The sequence below is a fragment of the Microchirus variegatus genome, assembly GCF_963457635.1.
Source record: "Microchirus variegatus genome assembly, chromosome: 7".
NCBI lineage: Eukaryota > Metazoa > Chordata > Actinopteri > Pleuronectiformes > Soleidae > Microchirus > Microchirus variegatus.
The window spans coordinates 9,413,224-9,439,527 of NC_139808.1; the positions used below are offsets into that span (position 1 = coordinate 9,413,224).

Sequence of the window (26,304 nt, forward strand, 5' to 3'; positions counted from 1 at the left end):
GCAGTGCATCCACCGTTCCAGAGGGGGGCGCTGCGCTTCTGAGAACAGATGTGCTGGATAGTACTGGCCAATCACAAGACTCTGTCTTCTGGGGGTGAAAGTTCACTCTGAAATCTCGCAGCAGAAAAACACTGTCAGAAAAGAGGATTTCTATCGGCTTGTTTACAGCAACTAGGAGGTTTTTGACCATAAAAACAAGTTAATATATGTAAGTAGACCTCCATAACTAACATTTATGTGCAACAGGACCACTCTATGTCACCTTTAAACATGGTAATGGAAAAAGTCGAAATGCTCTGTGTTCTAAGGGTTAATTATGCTGAATAATAGCTAAGTTGCCAGTTTTCAACCTGGTGCTGTTAACTGCACTTAGTAATCAGTCATTAAGCCACCGTTAGTTATCATTATGAAATGTGACCCTGTTTTAAGGTTTTTTTTAAGAATTCATACTCACTTACTTGCTCAAAATAACTTTCAATTATATGGTGCACACATTTACAAATATTTGATGTCATATCTTGACAAATGATGTTAACAATATGCACTGCAAGTTACTTGTATGCAAAGACTCCATCAATCAATTCCTCCACATTTCAATCCATCAGTCACTCCCTCTCAGCCAAGTGGCTTTTTCATAATTAAATGACAAAAAAAAAACACACACATATCCATCCTAACTGTGTCATCTCCCAGCATGCAGGTGAGAAAAAGACAAAACAAGAGAGAGAGAAAGAGGGGGGTGAAAAGCAAAAGAGATGATGCAAAAAAAAAACGTTGATGTGTTGAATAACGTCACAGATTGCACGAATGTGGTCACGTTGTTTGCCACTTGAGGAGAAAGCGTGTCCCCGTCAACCCAGTACTCTCCCCTGAGTCGTCGGCACGGCTGACGTACACCTCCCCAGCCGTGCCCGACTGCCACGGCAAATGAGATGGTCGGCTGATTCTTGCGAGAGGGGTTTGTTTGTGTTATTACCCTCCTGCAACCAAAAAGGATGCACTGCTCCCTTCTTTCTTCTCTTATAGATGTTCTGCTAAACTAAAGGGGGGGGTGTTGAATTCGGTGATCAGAGTTTAAAAACACGCCTTCACGTGTCTGAATCTGTGCAATTATCCCACCACCATATTTAGAAGCCGTCAGAGTGAAGCTGAGCCCAAACCCTTTTTTGCTTAGTCATCGTGAACACAGAGCAAGTTCCTTTGTTAGATGTTAGCTGGGGCGCCTTTGACCGTGGGGTAAGTTATCAATACACATAAACGTTCAATTGCATGTTCTAAACACATGTAAATACTATATAGTTGTTTTATAAAGATGCAATACATAACATTAGACAAATATACCTGTTTGTGTGCTGTTGGTGCCATGGCGTGTCATGGTTTTTTGGTCACTGGTGCCTGTTGGAGCACTTCACAGGGTCAGAACACATAGAAAACTTCCTTAAAAGCATGTTATGTTGGGAGTAAATTTTACAGCGCTGTCTGTAGAGGTTTTGTCATCTGTCCATTCATCAGATATGACATGTCCTAGGTATTTGACCTCCTCACACACACCAAGAGGGCTGTCTGACAAACAAAAGGTTGGGAATTCTATTGAAAAGAACCTGGAAAGACGTGCAAAGATAAACATATACAAGTTATAGAACAGCTTATATGCTACATTCAAATGGGTTACTTAAGACGAGCCAATGTGATCACTCCCCAATTTGTTTTTTCACCAATGCAGCAATAAGCAGAGCCATCAAGGTGTTAATATGTCAAAAATCTAACAATATCACTATAAAAATAACAGTGTCACAAACAGGAGCAAAAAAGATATCTGTATCGAATACAATTACATTATTTGTTCAGACCAACTTTGTCAATCAAGAGTGTTCAACACTGTGTTTAGTCAATATGTAATATTTATAATCCCAAATCTGTCATTTTTGACATTTCTCTGGACAGTTTTGTCCTCAGACTCATCTTTCCTCACATTCACCTTCAATCAAACCCGTTAATTGTGAGACAAAAATATGCTACTGTGTCACGGCATCTTGAGTCAGCTGTTGTCACACTCTGCACATTGTGTTACAGAGATGCACAGAGACACACACACAGAGAGAGAGAAAACATAGACATGCTCCTCCACCACTACCCGGCAGCCTCCAGGCTCTGTGGAGCAGTGGCAGTGGAAAGGTCACTGTGACTGGCAAGTTAAGCGAAGTCTCTGCCTCTGCCTTTAGTCTGGCCGCTGTGAGCAAGACAGACAAAAACAAATATAAGAGCTGCTCATGACGATACAGACAGACACACAACACTACAGTAGACACAGATGGACCCATGAGACTGAGATTAAGAGAGCATCTGTTCCTTATGTAGACTTGGACCTTACAAAATCATGCACACTGTCGAGACAATATAAAAATAATACAGGCATGCTCTATATAAAACATTTTTTTTTTGTTTACTTACAAACAGCATTAATCTAAACTAGATTAATCTAATCTAATCTAAAAGAATATGAACATATACATCACAGTACTTATTTTCATTTTATGTTGTTTGTTTTATTATTTTGTCTCTGCTCAATATGAATAAAAGAGCAGATAGGCAAAATAATTTAATCAGGAAACGTGATATTTTTTTAGTACGATCTGCTCACAAATCATGATGATTATTATGATTATCATATTTTCTGGCAGTGGATACGAGGCCAGATAAGCACAACAGCCATGTATTATAATAATAATATTAATAATAATAATAATAATAATAATGCATCACGCATTAGTTGTTTACATTACAAAACTTTTCAATTAGAGAAAATGACAATAATAATATACTGAAATGAAATCATAGGACAATTAAGTTGAATGCTTTTCCCAGATGGAAAAATGTGTTCATTCAAATCAGGCGATGATGTACTTTATATTGTTCTTTTTATTTACCATTAGTCTCTAAATAGAGAGCAATATTACTAGAGTACATTTTATATGATATAATAATAAGATTTTTTTTTTTTTTTCAATAATCAAAAATAGTCAAAGATATTTTTCTATGTGTATATTTAATTTATCTACAAAACCTATGCCCTTGGTGATAATAATGGCAATGAGAACAATCTGCCCAGGTCTGACATGCATTTTTCTTTTCAATAATCCATTTATAAAATAGTCTAAAGGCACAGCATTATTGCTACATCAGTGCATAGACTCATGGTTTTACTTCCAGGTTCATTTGTTTTACTCCAACTACAGTAAGGCTCTGCTGGGAAACTGGGTCTCAAATCCTCCGCGGATTGGCCAACAAAACTCTGCGAAAAAAAGAAGAAAAAAAAAGCCCATTGTGAAGATGTGGAGCGCACAGTGAAGACAGAAGTCCCCCGAGTTCAGCCACATGCAAAAATAGATACGTTGATAGACGGGAAGAAATACAACCAGGGATTTCCATTGACAGCTGAGATTCATATTTTCAAGTATGAAACCACTCCATTGAAAGTGATGGGAATGATCTGTTGACCTTAGTGTGCGTGTTGTAGAAGGAGAAATAATATGACAGCTTGGATGTCATGTGTGGCTTCTATAGAGACACGTAAACAATAATAAATGATCTGCTGATACAGGGATGTGGAAGTCACACGGAGCCTGACGACCTTGTCAGCCGCAGGAGGGATGCGTTGATTGACAGGTGGCTGCCTCGCTGACCCAGCAGCTAAGGCAAAATAACGTCTCTCCCTCTGGAATCGAGCGTTTGCGAGCACGTGAGAACAGTTGCCGAGTCGTCACAGGACACCACCGCGCTTTTGTGTTGTGACGAATCAAAGCTGCTGCGTCAGCTGCTCCCAGTCATATCCACGAGATGTGACATCGAGGTGTTAATTACTGAACCAAAATTACCAAACTACTTTCCAGGAGCTATGTTTCTTTCCTCCCTCTAACTTATAGTAGATATGAGCTGATTTTTTACATACATTTACATACAAATGCATGTATTTTCATTGTCAGAATTATCATTGTTATCAAATGTTTCTTTCACATGTGGAGTCAAATAACATAGTATTCTGGGCACATGATGACACGCTGCATTTCCATGGGCGACTGACCAGAAAAAGACGCGCGTGACGTCCCAATTGTTAAAATGAGTCTCTAAAGTAATGCTGTACTTTAAAAACTGAGGCATACAGTTCGTTATTTGTAGCGCTGTTCTTTTCGTTTAATTAACAGACTGCTCCAGTTCAACGATAACGGATAACGGAGCTCACAACGCTAAAGGTGCTAGCAACGCTAAAGGTGCTAGCAACACTAAAGGTGCTAACAACGCTAAAGGCAATAACGCGGCTAACAGAGCTAACTGGTAAACGGTGGTCTCCAGTGCCGCAGCACGAAAAAACTGCGTTACTTTGGCCCGCGAGCCAGACTTTGGACATGCCTGGTTTATTAATACGTGACAAAAAGTAAACCCTCAATGTGACCTAAATGCTTCAATAAGCACAAGCAACATGCTGTAAAGAGAGGTGACTTTTTATAGCCCAGTGGTAAATGCATCAGCACAAATGTTTTATTAATAGGTAAGTTGTTTAAAGGAGGAAGAACACTGTATCAGTCTCAATAGTAACTCAAGGTTGTGATATTGGTCCAAAAGTATAGTTTGTTAGTCATCTTTATACTCCAACTCGAAATGTGAAGCCATTTTCCTTTGTCTCAAGTCAATCCATGAGTGTTACAAGTTCTGTCGCTACAGGCGACGCCATCACCACAAACACTGGGCTGATTTGTCACGTCCGCTATCAGTCAAATCATCCAGACTTGAACGGATACTTTAGCCGTGAACTTTATTGAATACCGTTTCGTACATGTGTTGCATCACCTGCCCCTTGTCTCTACCTGACCATCAGAACGTGACATCAATGTGCGTCCGACACAAGGTCAAGGGGTCAAGAGGTCCAGCTTGACAAAAATGATAACGTCATTAGCTCGATGCCAGTGGGCAGTGTGATGACAGTCAGAAGGCACACAGGGCCCTGTGGCCTCAAAATGTTGTTTGCTTGTTTTAACCATAAGTGCTTTTGAAAAAAAAAAATAATGCAAATATTTTGGCTCTACTGTTGTTGTTGTTGGTTCAGTATGTTATATGAATATTATTCCTGAGTCTCTGTGATATATTAGGAGGATTTTATGGCCACTTTTATGGCACCTTTTGAACAATTTGAACAATATAAAACATTTTTAAAATGCCATTCTCAATGTCTAAAAACAGGCCAAAAAATGGAAAGTATGTGCAGGAGTTTTTCCCTCTCTGGAGACAAAGACGCTGATTCGCTGGCTTCCTACAACAGTGTGAAGGAAATTACCGTAATAACCACATGATGGCTTTGAAGTGCAACTTTTTTTTTTTTTTTTTAACACAAACCGTTGCAATCTTTCAATCAATCAATAAATCTTTATTTATATAGCCCACAGTTTACAAAACACAGTTTGTCTCATGGGGCTTCACAGGGTTGGTAACATTCTCTGTCCTTAGACCCTCGACCAGGTTAAGGAAAAACTACCAGGGAAAAAACCCTTATAACAGGGAAAAAAGGTATAAACCTATAGGGAGAGCCACAGGTGAGGGATCCACTCCCTGGACGTACAGATGTGCAGCAGTATGTGATAAGCTTGGTGTGAAAGGGCTAGTTTCTCCACCTTTACACGTCGCTATCACGTCTATGCATTCACTTGTGCCAAGACGGGGGCTGTTGAATTACAAGGTTAACAGCGTTTGTGTTGTCAACTTCATAACTTATGAAATTCTGTGCAAAGGAGGATGAAATCAGACGTGAGGCACAAAGAGAGAATTCATAATGTCAACCAAAGACACTTTGTTACCTTTGAGACGGCTAATGAAAGACGTGAATACACAAAGACGCAATGACTATGTCAACTGCTGCACGTTGGGGGCGGGTGGGCATTGTTGCCAAGGAGATAAGTCCTACGAGGATGAGGTGTGACTTCTGCGTCACTGTCTTTTTTTTATATATATATATATATATATATATAGTTTAGTATTCCTCCCTTCTCTCGTTGATGCATCTCTGTCTTTCTGCGACGTCATACATCATCATGTCTCAGCAGCACCACCACCACGTAGATGGGGGGGGGGGGGGGGGGGGGCTTGCATGTCCTCCTTTTTCCAAGATCACAGTGAAAGTCACCTGCAAGGCGAGGAGGAAAGATGTTTCTGACTATCGCCAAAGACATCTCCCTCCTGTTCACATCTAGTCAGCAGGTGTAAGAATGTTCTGTCAGCCCATGTCACACAGAGGGCATGGGCTCGCTCTTTCTCTCACACACACACACACACCTTTCCAACTGGATTGTGTCAGACTACATCAAAAACCATTTCTAGACTATGCCTACTCTGAAGTGAAGAGAATTTCAATGAACAGCATCAAAAGAGTTTCAGAAATCACTTCCTGATTCAAGCCGTATCATTTAAACATGTGACTTATTGCACCTCCTGAAGCAGGAAATCATTTCCAGTATAAACAATTTACCTTTAACAAGTTCGGGTTATAGTTACAGCTTCAAATTACCTTCAACACAGCAACAGCGTGACACCGTGTGTCTGGATTTTCAGGAAGAAACTTCGGTTCAATCATCAAAGTTTCCATCCAAAATGCAGACGAGGCACATTTTAAACCACCGTCTAAAACTGTCTGCAAAGCTGCATTTTCACACTTCTCAAATAACGTGCGAATAAAAATGATACATCGTGACAGAAAAACGTCACAGGCGTAAACCCAGAAGGACAAAAAGGAGGTCAGGTCAGAAAAACCCTGCTCACAATGGGACATAAAACGTCTTGACGCCATGTTGTCGCTCCTTCTTTTTTTAAAGTCAATGACAAAACACAAAAACAAAACAAAAAGAGAGCAATTACTTATGCATCCCTATTAAATCACAAGCATCTCCTGCCTGGAAAATGTCACTATCATTGTCACAGCCTTTAAACAAGCTCTGCCGAGCATGCGTATGTTTTGTGTGTGTGGGTAGAGGACATTGAGACATCCAAGTTTGAGATGGATTGAAGCAGCGCAGGCAGCAGGATGGCGAGGGCAAAGGGGACAGCTATCATCAAACATCTCCCTCTGCCCATATGAGTCAAAGCAATTCAATCTATCATGCTCCTCCTCTCAACCGCCCCCCCCCCTCCCCTCCCCCACCTCCACTCACTTGTCATTCTGCCATTCTGAGTGTGATGGATGAACTCAACTCACTGTTTATTCCAACTCCATGAAGGAGGCAATCCTGGGTACTTTGTAAAGATATTGCAAGAAAGCAGGTGAGGTAGGGTTTATCACACCTATCTTGTATAAATGAAAGCTAAATACAAAAAAAAAAAATAGCACCAAATGCCTTCAAAATGCTGCAGCGAGGATTCACACTAGAAGTAAGAAATTGGAACACCAGCCTAAGGTTCTCTTCATTGGTTTCCTGTTCTGCATTTAATTAATGGCATGCTTGCTGATGCACTCAGGTTGGATTTCTTATCTGACCGATACCCACACAAGCAAACTCCACAAAGAAATAAGCCACTTTCCCACCAACATTTGCTGGATTTTTTATTACCAAGAACTTATTAATCGCGGTGTTTATTTCCCAAAACTTGTTTCATTTTAATAAACAAGAAAAAAATATAGCTTCAGCAGCACACAGCCCTGCCCCTCTAAAGTACCTGGTAATCTGAAACTCACTAGTTGCGATACTTCTTAGATACTTCTTTTAGGGGAAAGTTCGGGGGGGTCGAGGGAAAGTTTTTTCCCTGGGTAATTTTGGTGGAAACCAAAATCAGTTTTTGCAGATCTTTCTTGGTCATCCTCCAACATTCTGAACCGTACAGTGGGGTTGACAGGACACAACTTTGGTACAGTTTAAGTTTTGTTTTTGTAGAATACTGTTGTGACGGCCATATTGAGTATATGAAATGCATTTCATGCTTTGTTGGGACGGTTATTGATGACTTTATCTGCACCTCCATCATAACTGACAGTACTACCCAGATATGTAAAGGTCTCAGTATGGGACAGATTTTCACCATTAGCCTGAATTTGGGAAGGATTTGGGATGTTCAAAGTCATGTTAGGCTGAAATCTTCAAGTTTAAAGAGTGAAGCTGAACTGGGTCACAGGAGTCATCAAACATCTGCTTCCATCATGGCACGTGTGCTACAGCAGCTTCACGTCCGGTGATAAGTGGCATATAATTGTTGCTTTGACCTGTTTAAACACAGAGTTAGCTTTCGTTCTATGTTTTTCGATAAATCACAAAGACGATGTCTGGTCTTAGTCGTTTGAATTACAAACAACAACTCTGATCTTTCAGGAGGTCAAAGTAAAAATGGAAATTAAGTCTGACTATCAGTCCAAAAGCAGCAACAGTCCACGTCTTGTTTAAATGCTGCTAAAGCATTTGTTTTATCTCACGGAGATAGCGAGAGGCTTGTTTTCTTAGCCGGACGACCTGAATTCTGATGAAAACAGAGCAGATAAGAGCAAATATCACACCACCCAACACAGCGGATGATCCATCACCAGAGCTGCTCCCTTTCGTCCGTTTACCTCCATGGATGTATTACAACTAAGTTTCTCATAGAGGGCATGTACAAGTCTGCATGTGCTGTATATTTCAAAGTGAAAAATGTGAGAAGCATCTACTTTGACCTTGTCTGTAAACGGTAGATACAGGCTTTTGACTTTGAAGGTCAAAACGTCCCTTAGTCAGGATAAAAAAAAAAACGTCTCACGAATGCAACATTTTTCACATTAATGTGGCATCAGTTTCCATTTTTACCTCTTGCTCTTGCGCTGCGACAACTACTTTTGTAATTTAGATGCTGGAATAAGTGTATTCAGCTCACACCACGGGTGTAATTCGTCCCCTAAAAAGGGTCCGGGGCCTTTCAGACAGTCACTGTGTAACATCCTAGACATCACCTTATGATTCCATTCATCTGCAGCCAATCACGAGCAGATGGGACAGTGTGACTGCCATGTTAATAATGTCCTCCAATCAATCAATGTGAGGAACTGTACTGTTAGCGGCTAGCGTCGTGTCACATGGGAGGAGATTGAAGATGAGCTGTGACCTTTCCTGGATTACAGATGGACCCAGTAATCTGCTGAGACTCGGGGGGGGGGGGGGGGAGGACACACTTTGTTGAATCCTTAAATATTCCGTAAGTGTCTCATGCATGTCGACAGAAAGAAGGAGGCTGGGGTAACCTCGCCACGATTGATATTTATCAGCTCACTCCGACTGGTGTCACATATGCCTGTTGTTTCTCTTTGAAGCCCAATTTCACTTTCAAGTTTGTTGACAAATTTCTTCCGGTCACACAAGAAAACAGTGGATAAGCTGTAAAGTTGTCTGTTTAAACCACTCAGGTAGAAATGTTCACAGAGGTGGCGCTCGGTCTCACAAAACAGAGGGAAATTGCAAGTTGTCTAGACAGCCAGAGACCTTGGAGGGATAATATTTGTCCTCTGGAGCTTAACAATGTCTTACTAGCTGTCAAACACTGCCCCCCTGTGGTGGAATGTGCAAACTGTGCAGCATATTATCACTCAATGTCATTGGCAGTTTGACCCCCATTGTTAGATTTTCACCGCTTTTGGTCCTTGAGAAGCTTTAAGGTTGTAAAACTGATCCCATCTGACATGTTTTGGCAGTATCATATATTATACATCAGCACATGTATGTTCTGTATTGATGCACCAATTAGTCGGCTGTACCTTGATATCACCAACATTCATAATCTAACCGAACAAGGAGATGAATATATTACGTCAATGAACAAGACTAATGTTTTTTTTTTTACTTGCAGTAAATTAGCCAAAATATTTCAAACGCCCTTTAAATCCACGGAAATCCATATTTCTATTTAATGATATCATCCACTTTACTCATCTCTAGTACTGTGACATGTGACCATGAAGGCTTCACAGAACTTTAATGAGCACCAGAACAGCATTCACACATCCGGCTCTCCTACACAGCACCGAGTGCATGGCTTCCAGTTATCTCTACTGTATCTACTGTAAAGCACATTGCAAACGTGCAACCTCATTTGTATTCTACCGTATATGACAGCTATAATTTCTGGTACAAACTCCAATGAAACGTCAGAGTGAGGAAGGAAATATTTGGTACTACTAGTTATCCAGTGTGTTGTCTTTGCCCAATGATGTTTATATGTCTGCCTTGTCTGACTGCCTGTTGCATACAAAGTCATCTCCAGTGATGAAGTGTAAATTATGAAGTGTTTGTTGAACATGGGTGGCACATTGTTTTGTGTGCATGGGGAAGATTGAGATTTTTTGTTTGTATTTAATGTATCCTAGTGTTTCCCGCCCCACCACTGCGAAGTCTGTGTTTATTAAAAAAAATTTTCACACCTGCACTTCCAAATGTCTGTGTTACCTCCATGTGAATAATCTGCTGCTGAACCTCCACTTATACAACTCAACACACAGTCAACCAAAGGCATGCAGTGCTTTCATTTATTCACCAGGGGGAGCTCATAAGTGATTTTGACAAACACGACACAGCTTTATGTGTTTGTGTTTGTGTGTATGTCAGAGTGCAGTGAACATACAAACATGCAAGTGTAAAAAAAATAACAGAAGACAGAAAAAGTATTGAAGATCTCAAATTTAAAGGATATAGTTTGGGATGTATGATTTAGCTAAAAGGACATGTTTTTTTATTTAACTGATTTCTCTCATTCTATAAATATATATATATTTTTTTCAAATAATAATAATGATCAAAATATATAAAAGCAAGAACAAATGTGTATTTTGTTTTCTTGCTTAAGTAGTAATTATGTAATTATATATTGGCATATATATTATTATGGCATTGACCTAAACATGAATGAAAACATTGAGGTAACGGAGGGATTTTGTGGATATAGCATATAAAAAAAGGAGGAGACTGATTGATTGATTGATTGATTGGTGACACACTGCACACCATGATCACCTTCTCCTTCGCAGGTGTTTTCAATCAGCTGATGGCCACACATCCGGCTTCCTCCTCCTCCTCTTCTTCCTCCAGTCAGTGCCACCGCTACTTCGAAGAGAAACCGCATAAACGAGCTGCAAAAGTGACACTGTTTAACTACAAAAACTATTCCTGCAACAGTAAACTTAAAAACAAAAAACAAAAAAAAAACATTAAAAGAACTACCGTGGCGTGACGTCATACGACAAAAAAGTTGGTCGTGTGCAGCAGCTCCTTTATATTCAATTAAATTCAAACTTTATTAGCTAGTGATAGCACCAACAAAACACAACATAATACCATGATAAGAACGCAGCAAGGGGATTAAAGGTGGCTGGTTCGACCTGGTCCGGGTTAATGACTCGTCCACAGTGGTGAGTAACTTTTGTTAAGTTATATTAACGGTGTGACTGTTGAGGGTCACCAATATTAGCCTTAGCTCAATGCTAGCAAAGCTGTGCTTGAGCTCAATTTTGCCCGAATGTTAGCTTAAACGTTAGCACAATATTAGCCACATTGTACCTCATTGAAGTCTCAATTTTGGCTTTTTCTTTGCTTATTTTGTTCAATGTCAGCCTTACCACAGACTGTGGATTGGCTCAATTGTGGCTTAATGTTTAATTGTTTGCTCAATATTATCCTGGTCTCATCGTTGTCCATACTTTGTGTCACGATACAAGAGCTAACAGTGGTTGAATTATTTCTTCAAGCTTTGGTCAATTGTGTCAGGACACAGCAGGTAACACATGGGTGTAAATAGGGCTGCAATTAATAATTTTAATAATTTGATTAATCTGTGATTTATTTTAACGTTTTGTACATAAAGTGTTGATTAATGTCCACAAAACTCTAAATAGTCTCAATAAAATAAAAAAACATCAGGTTGTTGAATTCTCTGATACACTCAAACCAATTGCTCCATTCATAAAATAGACAAAACAAGACTAAAAACAACTTAAATGTTACAGTCATGTCTATATCAAACTTTTTTTTATAGGAACACACTTGTGATTCCTGCTCGCAGAGACCCGGTTGGACTTGCGCAGCTTCACAAAGACCCGACACTGTTTAAAAAAAGGTGAGTGACACCTTTTAGACTCCTTTCAGGTTGACCTTCATGGAGATCTTCAAACAGTAGGTGTCATGTTTTTTGATTCTGGTTGGTCACTGTACCTCCACTCACTCTTTTTGTTCTTGGCCGCTGTGCCTGTAAAATTATCTGCTTTGTCAATTTGAAACATTTTCTTTTTAGGTCCATCTACAAAGGTGTTCTGACTGTAAAACCCTTTGAAGCAAATCTGTGACTCTCGTCTATAAGTAAATACATCTGACAAAAGCAACAAGCCATAATGCAGTGCTGCATGTCTGCCACTAGATGGTGAACAAGAGCTATTCTCCTAAAAGCTTCCCTGACTTGACCTGATAGGTTATAACTCCAACTCAGTTTGACAGTTTGACAAAATGTCATCCAATGTAATTTCTTTTAAGATAATCCTTTTTTTTTAAGTTTTCAAATAATATAACTATGCACAAATATTACAAACATAAATTGTTGAGAGCCTGGGAAACAATAGTGTTGTGGTTTTAATAACATTAAAGTAAAACAGATGCCTCCGTGTCCATTCCAACCCACTGCCTCTCGGTGAGTTTTGCCTTCATGCTTTGCAGCCTCCTGCTGCTGGAGGCAGAGATGGAGCTCAGGCTTAAACCCATAGTGAGTGCATTTTCCTGCAAGAGGGAAAAGATACGCCCCAACGCGATGTGGCATCTGTGGGTTGTGTAACTCAAGTGGAAAGGAATTAGGGAGAAAAGTGGTGCAGGGACTCTAAAAGCAGTCACTGAGAGTTCATGTCTTTTTGTGTAACAGCTCAGAGAAGGAAAAAACAATCTTCACTTTGATGCGCTTCGCAGCCAATTTAGTATTTAGCCATTACTGTATTGTCTAAAAAATGGACATGTGTAGCACAAATGTTGTGTCTCTGTACGTTTTGCAGACGGCTTATTTGTGCACAGCGGTTTCATTTTACATTTTACAATGCTCATATTAATCAGTAATTATGACAAGGTTCTTTCTGGAGGTTTTTTTAATAAAAGAACTTGACTGTTTCATATAATAAAGATGTTGTCTGTCCTTGACTAATGGCTTCTGTTTAAAAGTTGCTTCGATTTTCCCAGCCAAGCCAGACATGAGTGCAACGTGGATCAAACGTAGCTTTTATTTACAGCCAAGAACCCTGCAAGGTCCGCATTAAACTCTCTGTACCTGCTGGGCTGTATTAAGCAGAGCCTGAGTCCAGTTAGAGGTGGATGTAATTCTCAAAAACCCCTAGCCCATGTCCAGATTTCTTGGACACATTAATTCATCAATCCAGACAAAAGGTCTTTTAGCAGTCTGTGCTGCATTAGCCACTGTCTCGTAACTCTTAAAAATCTGGCTCCCAGGGTCAAACTTTTGAGCTTTGTGCCAATTAAGGGCAGTTGTATGGTAAGCAGATCCATTCCCCCTGTGCCCGAAGGAATCACAATGTCTTATTTCATTCTAATTCCACCTTCCATCATGTTTAAGGAACAGGAGACATGATGGAAATGGCCCGTGACAGTTCTGACCCATTTTGAGGTCTCTCGACACAATGTGAACTCTTCTTCACTCGATCACATTGGTCTCCACATGTACTTGTGGTCACATTTCTGTCTCACAGACACAATTTGCTGCAACATGTTTAGAGAAAACAGCAGCAACCAACTTTGCGGAAGGATGACCATTAAACCTGAAAAACAGTCCTGCTCTAAGCCGAACATACTTTGCAGTAGTTTTTATGGCAAAGTTAATCTTTAATTACAGGTTATAATTCATATTTTTTTTTGCTTTTGAATGTTTAGAAGTCATTAAGCGCTGGCAAGGACAACATGTTTGTTGCTGTTCCAGTAGTTAGTGAAGGTCTAAATGCAGCATATTTTTTGTTTTGCTTGCTGCTCTTCATTTTATCATAAAATGTTATTTAAGCCACTTAAAATCATGGAGAGGGCTGTGAAGCTATGTGCACCAAAATACATTTATTAACAATTTCCAACCGCTGACGGAAGTTTATTTCAGAGTGAAATACCCACAGCTCATATTTATTATTAACTTATTCATTTCTGGCTTTTTTGGGGGCCAGATGTTCTGCATATGTTTTTCTGGAGTTGTGAACCCATTCATTATTGCTATTTCTCTTCAAACTGTTTTTTTGTACCTCCTTTTTTGATTATAGAGATTAAGTGTTTTAATAGTTAGTCCATGCCAATATTTTGGTGAATTCTGAATTTTATTTGCTTTAAACGTGGCCACATAGTTATTCTTAGACGAGAGGAAATGCCTTTGTCTGGGTTTGGTATTCAGAAATCCCATGTGAATAATTTAAAATATAAAAGAGATTTTTTTTTTTCAATCAAGGACTGCATAACACTGTCATTTGCACACTTAAAATGGCAATAATATAAAACCTTAACAGAAATATGCAGATCAGTGTCTGTCATGCAAGTCATCAGATACCTTTTTTTTTTATATTGGAATGTTCTGTATTGATTTATTTGAGATAATTCTCAATTTAATATTATTATTATAATGGGCTGCTGTGATTAATTATTGACTTGATCTTTACACATCTTATTCCACAGACTGAAAAGAACATATTTGTTTCTCACAGATCTGCACAAATATCCGAGAGTAATCTTTTTAAATCATATTTCTGACAATTCCTGTCAAAATAATCGCAATTACTGTAGATGTTTATTCAAAATTGTTCAGCCTTACTTGTATATAATTACAAATGGTGTAAGTTAGAGGAGAGAAATCGGAACACAAAATAACATGATCATGTAGCATTCTTTACTGCTTCCATGTGTAAAACATACATGAGGCTCAGAGTGGGCAGTGGAGATGGACACAGGGTAATCTAGCTATGATTTATGGCCCATATGCAGAGGAGAAGTCAGCAGCCAACTCTATAAATCACTCTTCTGCTCAGTGAACTGTCGTTCAGAGCGTGACGCGTTTGCCTGCAGCTCACACTCAACTTTCATCTGCGCTCTGGTAGCTGCACAAACACCACATGGAAATATTGCCACTGTTTGATATGTAATCAATCACTTTACACCCTGTAATCTGTAATCTCTTCTACCACACTTGTACAACATGACCGTCAGAGCTCAGATAACAAGCCTCTCCCAGGCTTTGTTCCCATGCTCAGCCGTGCTGGGCCACGAGTCATCAAGGTGTAAGAAGGTGGAGTGACTTGTGGGTGGTCGAGGCTTTGGCATACCAGCGGGGTCTCCCCGCCACTGAACTCCTGTACCCCTCCTCTCCTGCCCACGGGCTAAACCTTTTAACACACGCATCCATTCTCCGCCAGGTCAGTCTGGGGTCGCCCGCCTTTCACACTTTGGCTGCTAATGAGGTTTCAGAATCTCAGGGCAAGGTGAAGGGAGTCTGACCTCCACTCAAGAAACTTGAGTTGTGGAGAGGTGGCAGCGCTGTTGGTCAAATCGGTTCTGACATAAAACCACAGAACAATGTGCAGTAGCCTGGCTCAGGGGGAAAGCTGCACTCGAGAAGTGATGTGAGCGCACTGTTCTATTTGACCTCACAATTTGCCTGCACAAGTATTTGCAGCTGCTCTTTGCTAAGTCCAATATGAACTGCTTAAAATGTGGCTTTCGTGGAGTCTCAAAAAAAAAGTCTTCATTGTAATATAATTACTGACTCAGTTTTGTGTAGACATTACACCAGTCTTTTTCTCAGTCTACTGCACTGGAAGTTAACTCTGTTTGTGTATAAGCCGTGGCGTCTTTCAGTAATTTTGGAAAGTTTTTCAATTTTGTGTATAGGGAAAAAATTGAGTTGAAAATTTTGATGTATTTTACTTGCAGTTTTAAAACTAAACGTTTCATAAAATTAAAAGCACCAAAAAAGGTAAGATGCAAAGCTTTGTATGCTTATTAAATGGAACAATATGTAAACGACAAATTATTTGAACAAATCCTAAAACTGATTTAAAAAAACAACAACTTGATTTTATTGTGATCAAATGCATCTCTTTGCATCTCTCAAATTCTAATTTTAATATGTATAGAATAAATTGGATATGCCATTAAATTAATCCTAATGGCTTAAATTATGTATCAAATTCTGGAGTGGCTGCTAAGCGAATTTAGATTTAGCACAATTTACGTTGTTTTTTTTGTTTGTTCCCCTTTTCACTGTGATGTAGTTCTGTAGATTTCTGTAGAAATCACTAAATTCACATTTAATCACAATTTCCATTTTTATTGACATATTGAATATTAATAAAAACAATAATTTATGCTAATTTAACACAAACTCTGGTTCTGGTTTTTACTAGTTAATTTTAATTATTACAAATTCACAATAATTGCATTCACAATCTACTTATTAACTGTACTGATTGTATTTAAACCTGACACAAATGTCAATAGCATTAAATGAAAATTAAATAATTTAAAAGCATATAATTTAACTTAACATGTCCTGTCAAATTCAGTTATTTTTAGTTTTTTAGTGTATTTATAAATGTGAGATCCAAAAGAAACTGGTTTATTACTAAGAATGTTCACTACTATACACAGAAGAAGAATATTCAGTTCCTGAAAACATGAAACAAATTAATAATTAAAGTGAACAGACCGTCAATTATTCTGCACTTTTTTAATAACAGATCTTATTTTTATTGAGGAGAGTCAAGTTGGGCTTTCCATTTTTAGAAAATAAACCAATGACAATATTACAAATAATGAAATTGTTACATCATTCACAGGGTTACAGTCAATATACATTTATACAGAAATACAGGATCGCCCACATCACGTCACAGTGGTCTGAACTGGCACTGGTCTATAATGTGGGCTTTAACGAACCAGGGGAACGCGTGAAGCTCCCCTGTCTGCGCTGACCAACAGCCAGGGTGGTAGTGGTGGGGTCAGGGCAGGGACGAGTAAACAATGGACAACAGTGGGACATAATAAGGGAAGTGGCAGTGGCTGAGTGCCAAATCAGTGGTATGAAAGTTTGTCCTTGCAGCAGACGAAAAGACACGGGCTTTGCTCTGAGCTGAAGTGTCCGTCCTGACCAGGAGCTCTGCTTGCTGGAACATTCACAGACTAACTGGGGTGTGAAAAACGTCAGTCCAATGTGCGACATTTGACCACCACAGCAGTAGAGGGAGCTCCCGTACTTTATGCCACGACCATCACACGGGAGCCATTTTCTGTCTGTCTCTACAGGAGGCAGGACTCTTTACTCTGACCGTACTGTAGTTGGGTGGCGTTCAAAAACCGCCCAGTGGGCACAACCTGGCACAGTTTTCTGTTTATGCACACTATCATGTAACTGTAACACTGAGACTTAATGCTTTTCCTCCTCCGTCCTTCAGATATTGGCACAGAGCGAGGACAGGGCTGACTGGTATGCTTTCACACATGTAAGAGGAGAACGAGTGTTTTGCTGAAACTTGCAGTACGCTAACATGTGAAACCACCATGAGTGTCGGAACCATAATATTGCATCTACGGGGCTGGGTGGGTGGGGGGGGGACAGTAAAAATGATTTTAAACCAGAAATACTGAAATCTGTATGTTTACATGACGTATTATTGGTTCTATAAAACTATTGAATTTTGCAATAAAACTACATCTGTAAAGTTAAATACCCCTTTTTTCTTTTAAACTGAAAAATCGAACATCAGGAGAAAAAGGGAGAGAAGCAACTGAACCGTATATCTGTACCCACACTTTTTATAATTGACACACTGTGGATTTATATCTCAAGGATTCAAATTCCTATTTGTCTGACTGCACTTTTGCACTGTAAAAATGATCCTAATTTTCCTCTAATTGATAGATTCAGTCTGATTTCAGAGAAGCGATAAAGAATAATCCTCACATTCTTTGCGGAACAGACACTGTACCGTTTTGTTTAAGTAACTTGATTTGTATAAAATAAGTCTGTAGACTGGACTTTTTCACAGCTTCAGTGTAAACTAAGTAGCCTGTCTGCGTTTAACAGGAAGCCAGAAGCACTTGAAACACTTGAGAGTAACAATTTGTTCATTTGCTCAGCCTAAAACTGTCACATCATGTCTTTTCTTTGTGACATCAAAATAATACGATACATAAATACTTCATGCAGTGCTTCCAAACACTCTCCACATTCAATCAAGAGCTTTTCTGTAACTCCTTCAGATGAAACTAGAAACAGTTAAGTAACCCATTAGACGGGACACACAGTTTCACTTTCAGCTGCAGGAAAACACTGACGATAAATCAAAAACAATCTCTGGCCGTATGTTTGGGGAGGGGGGATCAAAACTCTGTATCACCATCCTGTTTAGGATAGTCCCTTGCAGCATAGATCTGGAATAATTGCTTGATTAATTATCTGTCGGTGTCCATTGACAAGCATGTGAATGAGCTTTAATGGACCTGGAGCGAAAAGTGTGTTTTTTCCTGAAAACAGAAAGTCTGTCATACCAAGAGAAGACACGGTCTCAGCCTCACTAAATAAAACTGATGAGCTGTTAAGTGTTAAGAAATGAAAGAGGAAGACGGCCCTCATCGCAGTAAAAAGGAAAAAAAAAAATCATGTTGGCATCAGTGGCATTTAGGTCACAGCATCACTTTTCTCTCGCCTCTTAGCTACGACTAACAGCTCATCATTCTCCTCCCCCAGTTTTATGTTATAAAAAGCTCCCAGAGATAAATTCCTTCTGAAGTCTTGCACAGCATATGGAAATAACAAGAGAGAGGATTATGAAGCATAAAGAGAGAATAAAAATCCCTTCATTCCTGGCCAAACATTCTGTGGACAATGAAAGGTAGGATAACAAAGAGCGAAGTAACTGAGGCTTCTCACTTTCTTTAACGAGGGCTTTGGTGCTTCAGCTGTCTGTAGCGACACCAGAACATCTCTGGTCAGGATCAGAAGATTTGGTACTAGTGAACATGGAAGCATCTGGATGAATCCTCGCTTTCCTTAACGTGGCACGCAACATCAGAACAAGACGAGATGCACACCGCCTCAGTGATGAGTGTCGGTCCTCATGCTGCTGCTGATGCTTTTCAACTTCGCCAAGACGAAACCAGACAACTGCTGAAAGCCGACTGTGAGGAGATCAGTGGGAGCGGCAGACAGGTGGCCGACAGGCATGTATGTGATCAAGGGGAGAGAGGGAGGGAATCGGTGCCTGGACAGAGTGGCTGTGATCAGGGTGGGGCTGCCCCGCTGTGACCGCACACATCTGACCGATGACTCACAGCTGGACGCCCATGTCTGGCTGTCAGGTCTCAGTGCAGAGCGCAGTAGGAGCTCTGCTCTGCCAATATCACATACTGACTGTATACATAACACCCAACCTGATTCACCATCTCAGGGGAGACGCTGCATTCCCCCCCCCCCCCCCCCCCCGTCTGACCCTTTCACAATGTTAACGGTGATGACGCGAAACAATAAGTGACACATCTGTCCTCGTAAGAGAAGTTTGTTCACATGAAACCATACAGTAAATGCATATTCTGTCTATAAAATCAAATCAGAAACCTGTTTGTATCTACATGTGCATCAACATGATTCACGTTCCAAAAAACCCCAAAAAGCAGTTGTGGGAGGATCCAGAGTGTATGTTGGGAGTCGAACAGGAGACTCAGTGCAGGAAAAAGAAAATCTAAAATATTCATAACAATCCAATAATATCCATACAGAAACTGCAATAATCATATCACATTGCTATTTTGAGTTTAACTCCACAAATGCCTGATTGTAAAATCTATGTGTGACTTTGTAAAATAACCGTGTGTGTGGTATCAAAAACTTTAACACTTTAAACGTAATAAAAAAAAAAAGATGTCTTCAAAATGAAAACTGGAAGAAGAAGAAGGAGAAACACGAAGTATAACGCAGCCACGTTACACTCGGTGATGCGTGTCAAATCCAAGCTCTTACCAAACAGAGTTCTAGTCATTGCAGCAAATCAAAGCAGTCTGAAATGAACCACTCACTCATCATGCCATCAAACACGAGTCCTGACGCTTTGTTGTGAACATGGTTTACACGTGCACGTAAGCACAAGCAGCTGGAGATGGCGGAGGACGACTCACTTAGGTGGACACCGACGTATGCGAGTAGGAAGTCTGTTTGAGTTTTTCAAAAATGATTGACAGGAAGTGATGGAGACAACAGAATGAATCCTCCCTGCAGTCAGCGCTTCTGCTCCTGGACTGATCAGCGGAAATGTCTCGGAGTCATCGTGTCGTAACGGGTCAAGTGCATTTGATATTTACAGAACAGGATCATGATCAGGGTGCAAAAAGGAAGGAGTTCTGTTTGGCAGGCGGCTGCGAGTATTTCACTGTGGAAGAAGGAAACGAGACAAACACAGTTTTTTGCGTCTGTAGCGAGAGAAAGCGCGGTCGGAGGGAATCTTCATCTTCACAAAAGTTCACACAAAATAGAAAAAAAATGACTTGCAGTGAGAAAAGTTGTTCCTTCTTTTTCATGATTGATTTCACTGCGTGGACTGTCAGTCTGGATTAATGGTTTCTTGACGCAGAGGTTTTCCATTTTGTTTTTTTGTTTTTTTCAAATTTCTTTTCTCTCTGGGGAAACAGTTGGAAGTGCATGTTGGATTCCACAGTCGCCTCTGCAGGGCGTCTTTTAGAAGGCCACAGAGAACGCTGTTTCCTCATTATGTCCAAAAAAATTAAAACGACAAAGATGATATCCACACTGTCGTGGATGGACTCATCCCCTCAACTCTTCCTTGTTTTCTTCTTCTCTTTTTTTGTGCCCTTTTAAAGGGTAGCTTTTCCTACTCGGTTCATCTAGCATACAACCTTATATCATCTATAAATTTAGATAAACTCCTTGCCTTTTATCAGTTTTTCTCTTTTTTTTTCTTTAAAAAAAATCTTTACAAAATTATCAGAACAAACAAAACCAAAAACAAGAAAGTTCAACATCAAATGAAAATTGGTGGAAGATTGGGGGGGGGGGAAATGTGTTGCTGGTCACTTCTGACATCCCATGTTTTTGGCTCCAGAGGTGCATTGGCTGATGTTCTGATGCCTCGTAAAACATGGATTTTCCTCTCCAGTAATGATTTCAAGGATAGAGAGAGATATTCAGGGTGAGGGATGCCAGGAGGAGAGAGGGAAGTGAAGAGGGGAACGAGGGATGAATGGTAGTCTTGTGGGAAGACTAGACGCTGTCACGCGAGAAGAAAGAAGAAAAAAAAAAGATCCATCTTCCGCACCGAGGACTTCACATCCCAACCGCTTTTTTTTTTTCTTTTCCCCCTCCCTCTGCCCTCTTCTCCGCTCTGAAGGGTCAAACCTCCACTGATTGGATCTGGTTCATCTGTGCCCGCATCATCTGGACGCTGTTGAGGATTTTCTTTTGATGGCCTGCTAATGTCACACCAACCCTCAGGATGTCCCTGTGATGAGAGACAGAAGGAGATGTCAGGCTGATGTTAGCGCACACCGTACACAGTCTTTTATCTGTCCTTCATCTGTCTGCGTTTCTGTCACAACTTAACACAACGTAGTGAAAAACAAAAAAGACAATAACATATGGAGGGAAACAAAAAAAAACCCAGCAGGAATATTATTTTTGCCAGCAAACAGCTGCATGTCATGTGTCATTGAGGACAAGAAAACGTATATGTTCCAAATAATATAATGCGTTTCTTGTGATTCAATATTCTCTGCAGAGGACAATCAAAAAGTTCCACATGGTATCAAGAAGAGTTGCGCCTTCTTCAAAATGGGGCTGCAGTTTATTATAATATTAATTATTGATTAGCCTACAATACTACATGATTAATTGTTGCATTGTCACTTTAAACGCCACCACTGACTGACTGGTGTGGAACAGCATGCGATTTCTAAAGCCCTTTTCATACCAGACAAAATCGACTAAGACCCACTGGTTTTTGTGTTGAGTGAAAAAAAAAAAAAAAGCATTACCACTAGAGTTCAGCAGCAGTCACAGAGAAATGTATTGGCTCCAAATCCATTTGGCACGGTCACCCAGGTGAACACGCTAACTTTCACCCCTTTTCTGCAGTATGACGGCTCCCTTTCCAACACTCTTAACACGACTTGTCACGTGATTGTTTGCGATACAAACAGCGCAGGTATGCGAAAGTAAATGTCAGACGGGAGCATTAACCCCCATACGCTACCGTTCAAAAGTTTGGGGTCACTTAGAAATGCCCTTATTTTTTTCAATTAAAAATAACATTAAATAAATCAGAAACTCTATACATTGTTAATGTGGTAAATGACTATTCTAGCTGTGTTTGCTAATGGCATTAAAAGGCTATTGGATGATTAGAAAACCCTTGTGCAAATAAAGTTTGAAGGGCAAAATTATTATTTTGAATAAAAATCATTATTTCTAGTATTTATTTTGCAACTCTTTTGTTGAATAAATAAAAGTGAGACTTTTGATGGAAAATGCACAAAAAATCTATAGATGACCCCAAACTTTTGAACAGCAGTGTACGTGAGGTGACCTGTTCCATCAGTGCACAGCAGCTCATTCTGACTCCTGACATCCAAACTGGCGCTTTTCATGTTTTTTTCATCAGTCAGAAAAACCCCCATACAACAACATTTTATGTAATTACGTTTTACGACTATAAAATTCCTTTGCCCCATTACTGAGCCTCTGCAATAATCACACTTATTGGATAACGCAGAACCATCTGTTCTGTTCAAAGAACTCAACATCTCTGTATTCTTCTCTGTCTCATGATACTGTTCTCCATAGACAGGAAATGATTTATATCTATTTCTCCACGGGTGGTATTTTTTAGTTTTTTGATCACATCTTGTGTTTTGTAATGATTTTTCTAAACACCGGCAGAGAATAAAGGGCACCGTCGTAGCTTTGAGCTATTGTACCCACTGTTCAGCCTCACAACGGAAATATTATGATCGGCTAATGACATGCAGAGCAGCAAGTGTGTTTAATGTTGGGCCAGAGGCAAAGTCTGCTGCTCGTTCATGCATTAAGAATGCGAGAGGTGCAGCAAACCCAACTTATCGGATCCAGAACAACAGGAATCATCAGCACTTACTCCATAGTCATCTGAGACACCACGTCAAATGTATTGAAGTTAGCACTGGCAAAGTTGTCTTTGTACTGGCCCATCTTGATGGCGTCCAGCCACTCGTCCACAGTGCTGAAGCTGGAGAAGTCAGGAATGCTTCGGTCCAGGAGTGGGAGATGAACACTGAGGTGGACACAAGCAGAGGACATTCAGAAAAAAACTATAAATAAACATGGCTGAAATGAGAGAATCCTATGAGCCAATATTTTCCAACATGATCCTTCATAAATTGTATTTTCCAAATGAAGTGATAATCTCCAGGGATCCAATATACCCGCTCAGCGTCTGTGGAAAATCAGTCCCTTGGTCCTGCACCCGAACCACAAATGAAAGTACAGACGGGGATAATGAAAATCAGTGAGCGCTGGCTCTCGGAGGAAACTAACACCCAGAGCAGAAACATTTCAAAATGTTTTGTTTTGAAAATGACACAACTGCTTCTATCCCGGATTCGCCCGAAGCATTCGTGGGAAGGATTTGATCTATCAAACCAAAAGGCTTTCATTTACATAACCACTCGGCGCCAGCAGAAACAAGAGACACTGTGTTTCGGCAAAAATCAACTGTGCCGTGGACGGCACTGTCGCAGGAGCATGATTTTCCTGTTAGGATGAGGGGGAATCTTTTACACTAGGAGAAACTCGGATGCATTATACTGTTCTCGATGTCATGCATATTAATGTGAAATGGTCCAAAGATCCAGTGGCCTCTCATGTGGTATGTCTACGGGGGCAAGATGAAACAAAGATGCTGCAACCACACAGAGACAGAGCAAGGAATGAGAAAATATCATTAACACTATATTTAACTGGAGGCTACTCCATAGGTACCGACTATAAACGTGGTCATCTGTTCTCCTGCCACTCACCCTGACGATAACGGAGTCATGGCCTTTAGCGAGTTGGGATTGCGGATCATCTTGTCGAGGTTGTTGACGATCTGACTGAACTTGGGTCGATTGTTGCGTTCTTTCTGCCAACAGTCCAGCATGAGCTGGTGTAGAGCACTGGGACAGTCCATGGGTGGTGGCAGTCGATAGTCCTGCTCTATGGCATTGATCACCTGCAGGGGGAGACACAGATCTCTGAGAGTTGCTTTGAGGCTCTGAAAAGGAGTAGTGGATTGACGGATACAATAACTGAAGTGCTTCAAATCTTTACTTGGGGGGAAACAATAAAACTTGTAAAACAGGTTCTAAAATACCTAGTCATAAGTAAAATGGCTCCCATTAAATAAAAAATCCTATTTTTCTGAACATAAGTATTTGCAAAGAAAATATGGAACCCATAAAATGTCAAAATAAACCTTCAGCAGACCAAATGCCCTCTGTAATATAATCTAAAATGTGATATTATTGATAGTGATGGGTGAGTTTGTAACACTGTAACGCATTTTATTGTTTACAGCTATTAAAGCTCTGAAATTTTTAAAAGATAAATCTGAGGGGGTCACAGAAGGATCATTTTCTGTAATTTCTCAAAGCGTTTTGCGAAATATTGGGTATTTTCATTTAAATTAAACCATGTGCAAAGTTTAAAGGGACAATCATTTTTTCATAGAACTGCCATCAGCTCATATAAACATCACAAACTTCACAAGGGGCAAACTACACTGTCTTTTTGTGAGAGTTTGGGAGCAATTGAGGTGAACTGCTGTAGTCATTGCTATATAACTGTAATGGTCAAAACTTTTACTAGGGCTGCAACAATTAGATTTGACTGAATTAATTGCAAATTATTTTGATTAGTGATAAATTATTACATTTGGTCACATTTCAGCTGAAATATTTTCAGGTGTATTTGCTCTTCTGTGACCATTAACAATTATTTGTGCCATTATTGTTTCATCACTCAATTACCTGGTCTAAAAACTAATCACTTAATCTGGTAATGTATCAACAAATGAATCAATACTTGCTAGTAAACATCAACACATACTGATGTATAAATACATATATTTTATCTATCTATCTATATATATCTATATATATATATATATCTATATATATATATATATAGATATATATATATATTTTAGGACCATAAAGTACATATCATCTACTTTTAAAGACTTGTTAACACCAGTTATGTCATTAAGAACATGAACCTTATTCCACTTGCACTCTGCCTGCTGTGACCTCATCTACTGGTCTTTACGAATTATTTAATGCTCTCTCTCTCTCTTTAAAGTCACCTCAACATATTTTTGACTGGATATTGTTAGTGGACACACATAGTTGGTGTGCAGTTAACAGAAAACAACCTGACTTGTGATGAGGACGCACAATCCCTTGCTCATTACCAGCGTCATTAAAGGAGCTCTATTCAGACCCAGATTAATCTCATTCATGAGACCTCCAAACAGGGACCCCGATGGAGCAGAAACACTATCTGAAGCTGCTAATAAGATAACCGTTGAGGTCCTTAGTCCCTCTTAACACATTAGTGTTCTCACATTCAATTTGAAACTATTTTCATTATCTCTCTCCCCATAATTTGCTCTCTCCTCTGCTACCCAGAGGGAGATCGGAAATGGAGGCTCCAGTCAAGAGCAGAAATTGTCCACTGTGCACTGCTGTGCATTTAAAATGATCTGATTATGTCTCTGTGGTGACAGTGGGGGAATTTTCATATAAAACCCATGTGTAAAACCCACTGTTTGGCTAAGGGAAAGCAGATACAATGACACAATCTTTCTCTGAGAAGTTTGAGACTTAGATGAAACTCATAAAGGAATAAAGTTACTCATGTTGTGGCATTGTCTAAAAATATTCTGAAATTTGATTGAAGATTAAAGAGGGAGTTAAAAAAAAATCACTGAGGGCAAGTAAAAGACGTACATCCTGATTGGTCATGTCCCAGTAAGGCCTCTCTCCGTAGGACATGACTTCCCACATGACGATCCCGTAGCTCCACACATCACTAGCAGAGGTGAACTTCCTGTACTGGATAGCTTCAGGTGCAGTCCATCGGATAGGGATCTTCCCACCCTGTGAACATAAAGGGCGCAACCTCAGTTAGGAAAGCAAGACGGAAACCTGACCGTCACAGTGTCTTGGCTCCAAAAAGAGTCACCGTTCAGGGCAACTATGCTGAGGGTAACTCAAACTGGGG

The 26,304-nt window shown here is 39.9% G+C and overlaps 1 protein-coding gene across 2 annotated transcripts in view; it reads right to left on the reverse strand.

Moving 5' to 3' along the window:
- Positions 1-21,399: 21,399 nt before the first annotated feature.
- ephb2b (eph receptor B2b) overlaps positions 21,400-26,304 on the reverse strand; it is a gene marked incomplete at both ends in the record, with an annotated part of 111,271 nt that continues 106,366 nt past the window's right edge. For both annotated transcript variants that reach the window (XM_083892091.1, XM_083892090.1), the window contains 4 exons: positions 21,400-21,508; positions 23,159-23,314; positions 24,060-24,253; positions 26,031-26,180. In XM_083892091.1, the coding sequence (XP_083748217.1) occupies positions 21,400-21,508; positions 23,159-23,314; positions 24,060-24,253; positions 26,031-26,180 (609 nt within the window). The remainder of the gene's footprint in view (positions 21,509-23,158; positions 23,315-24,059; positions 24,254-26,030; positions 26,181-26,304) is intronic.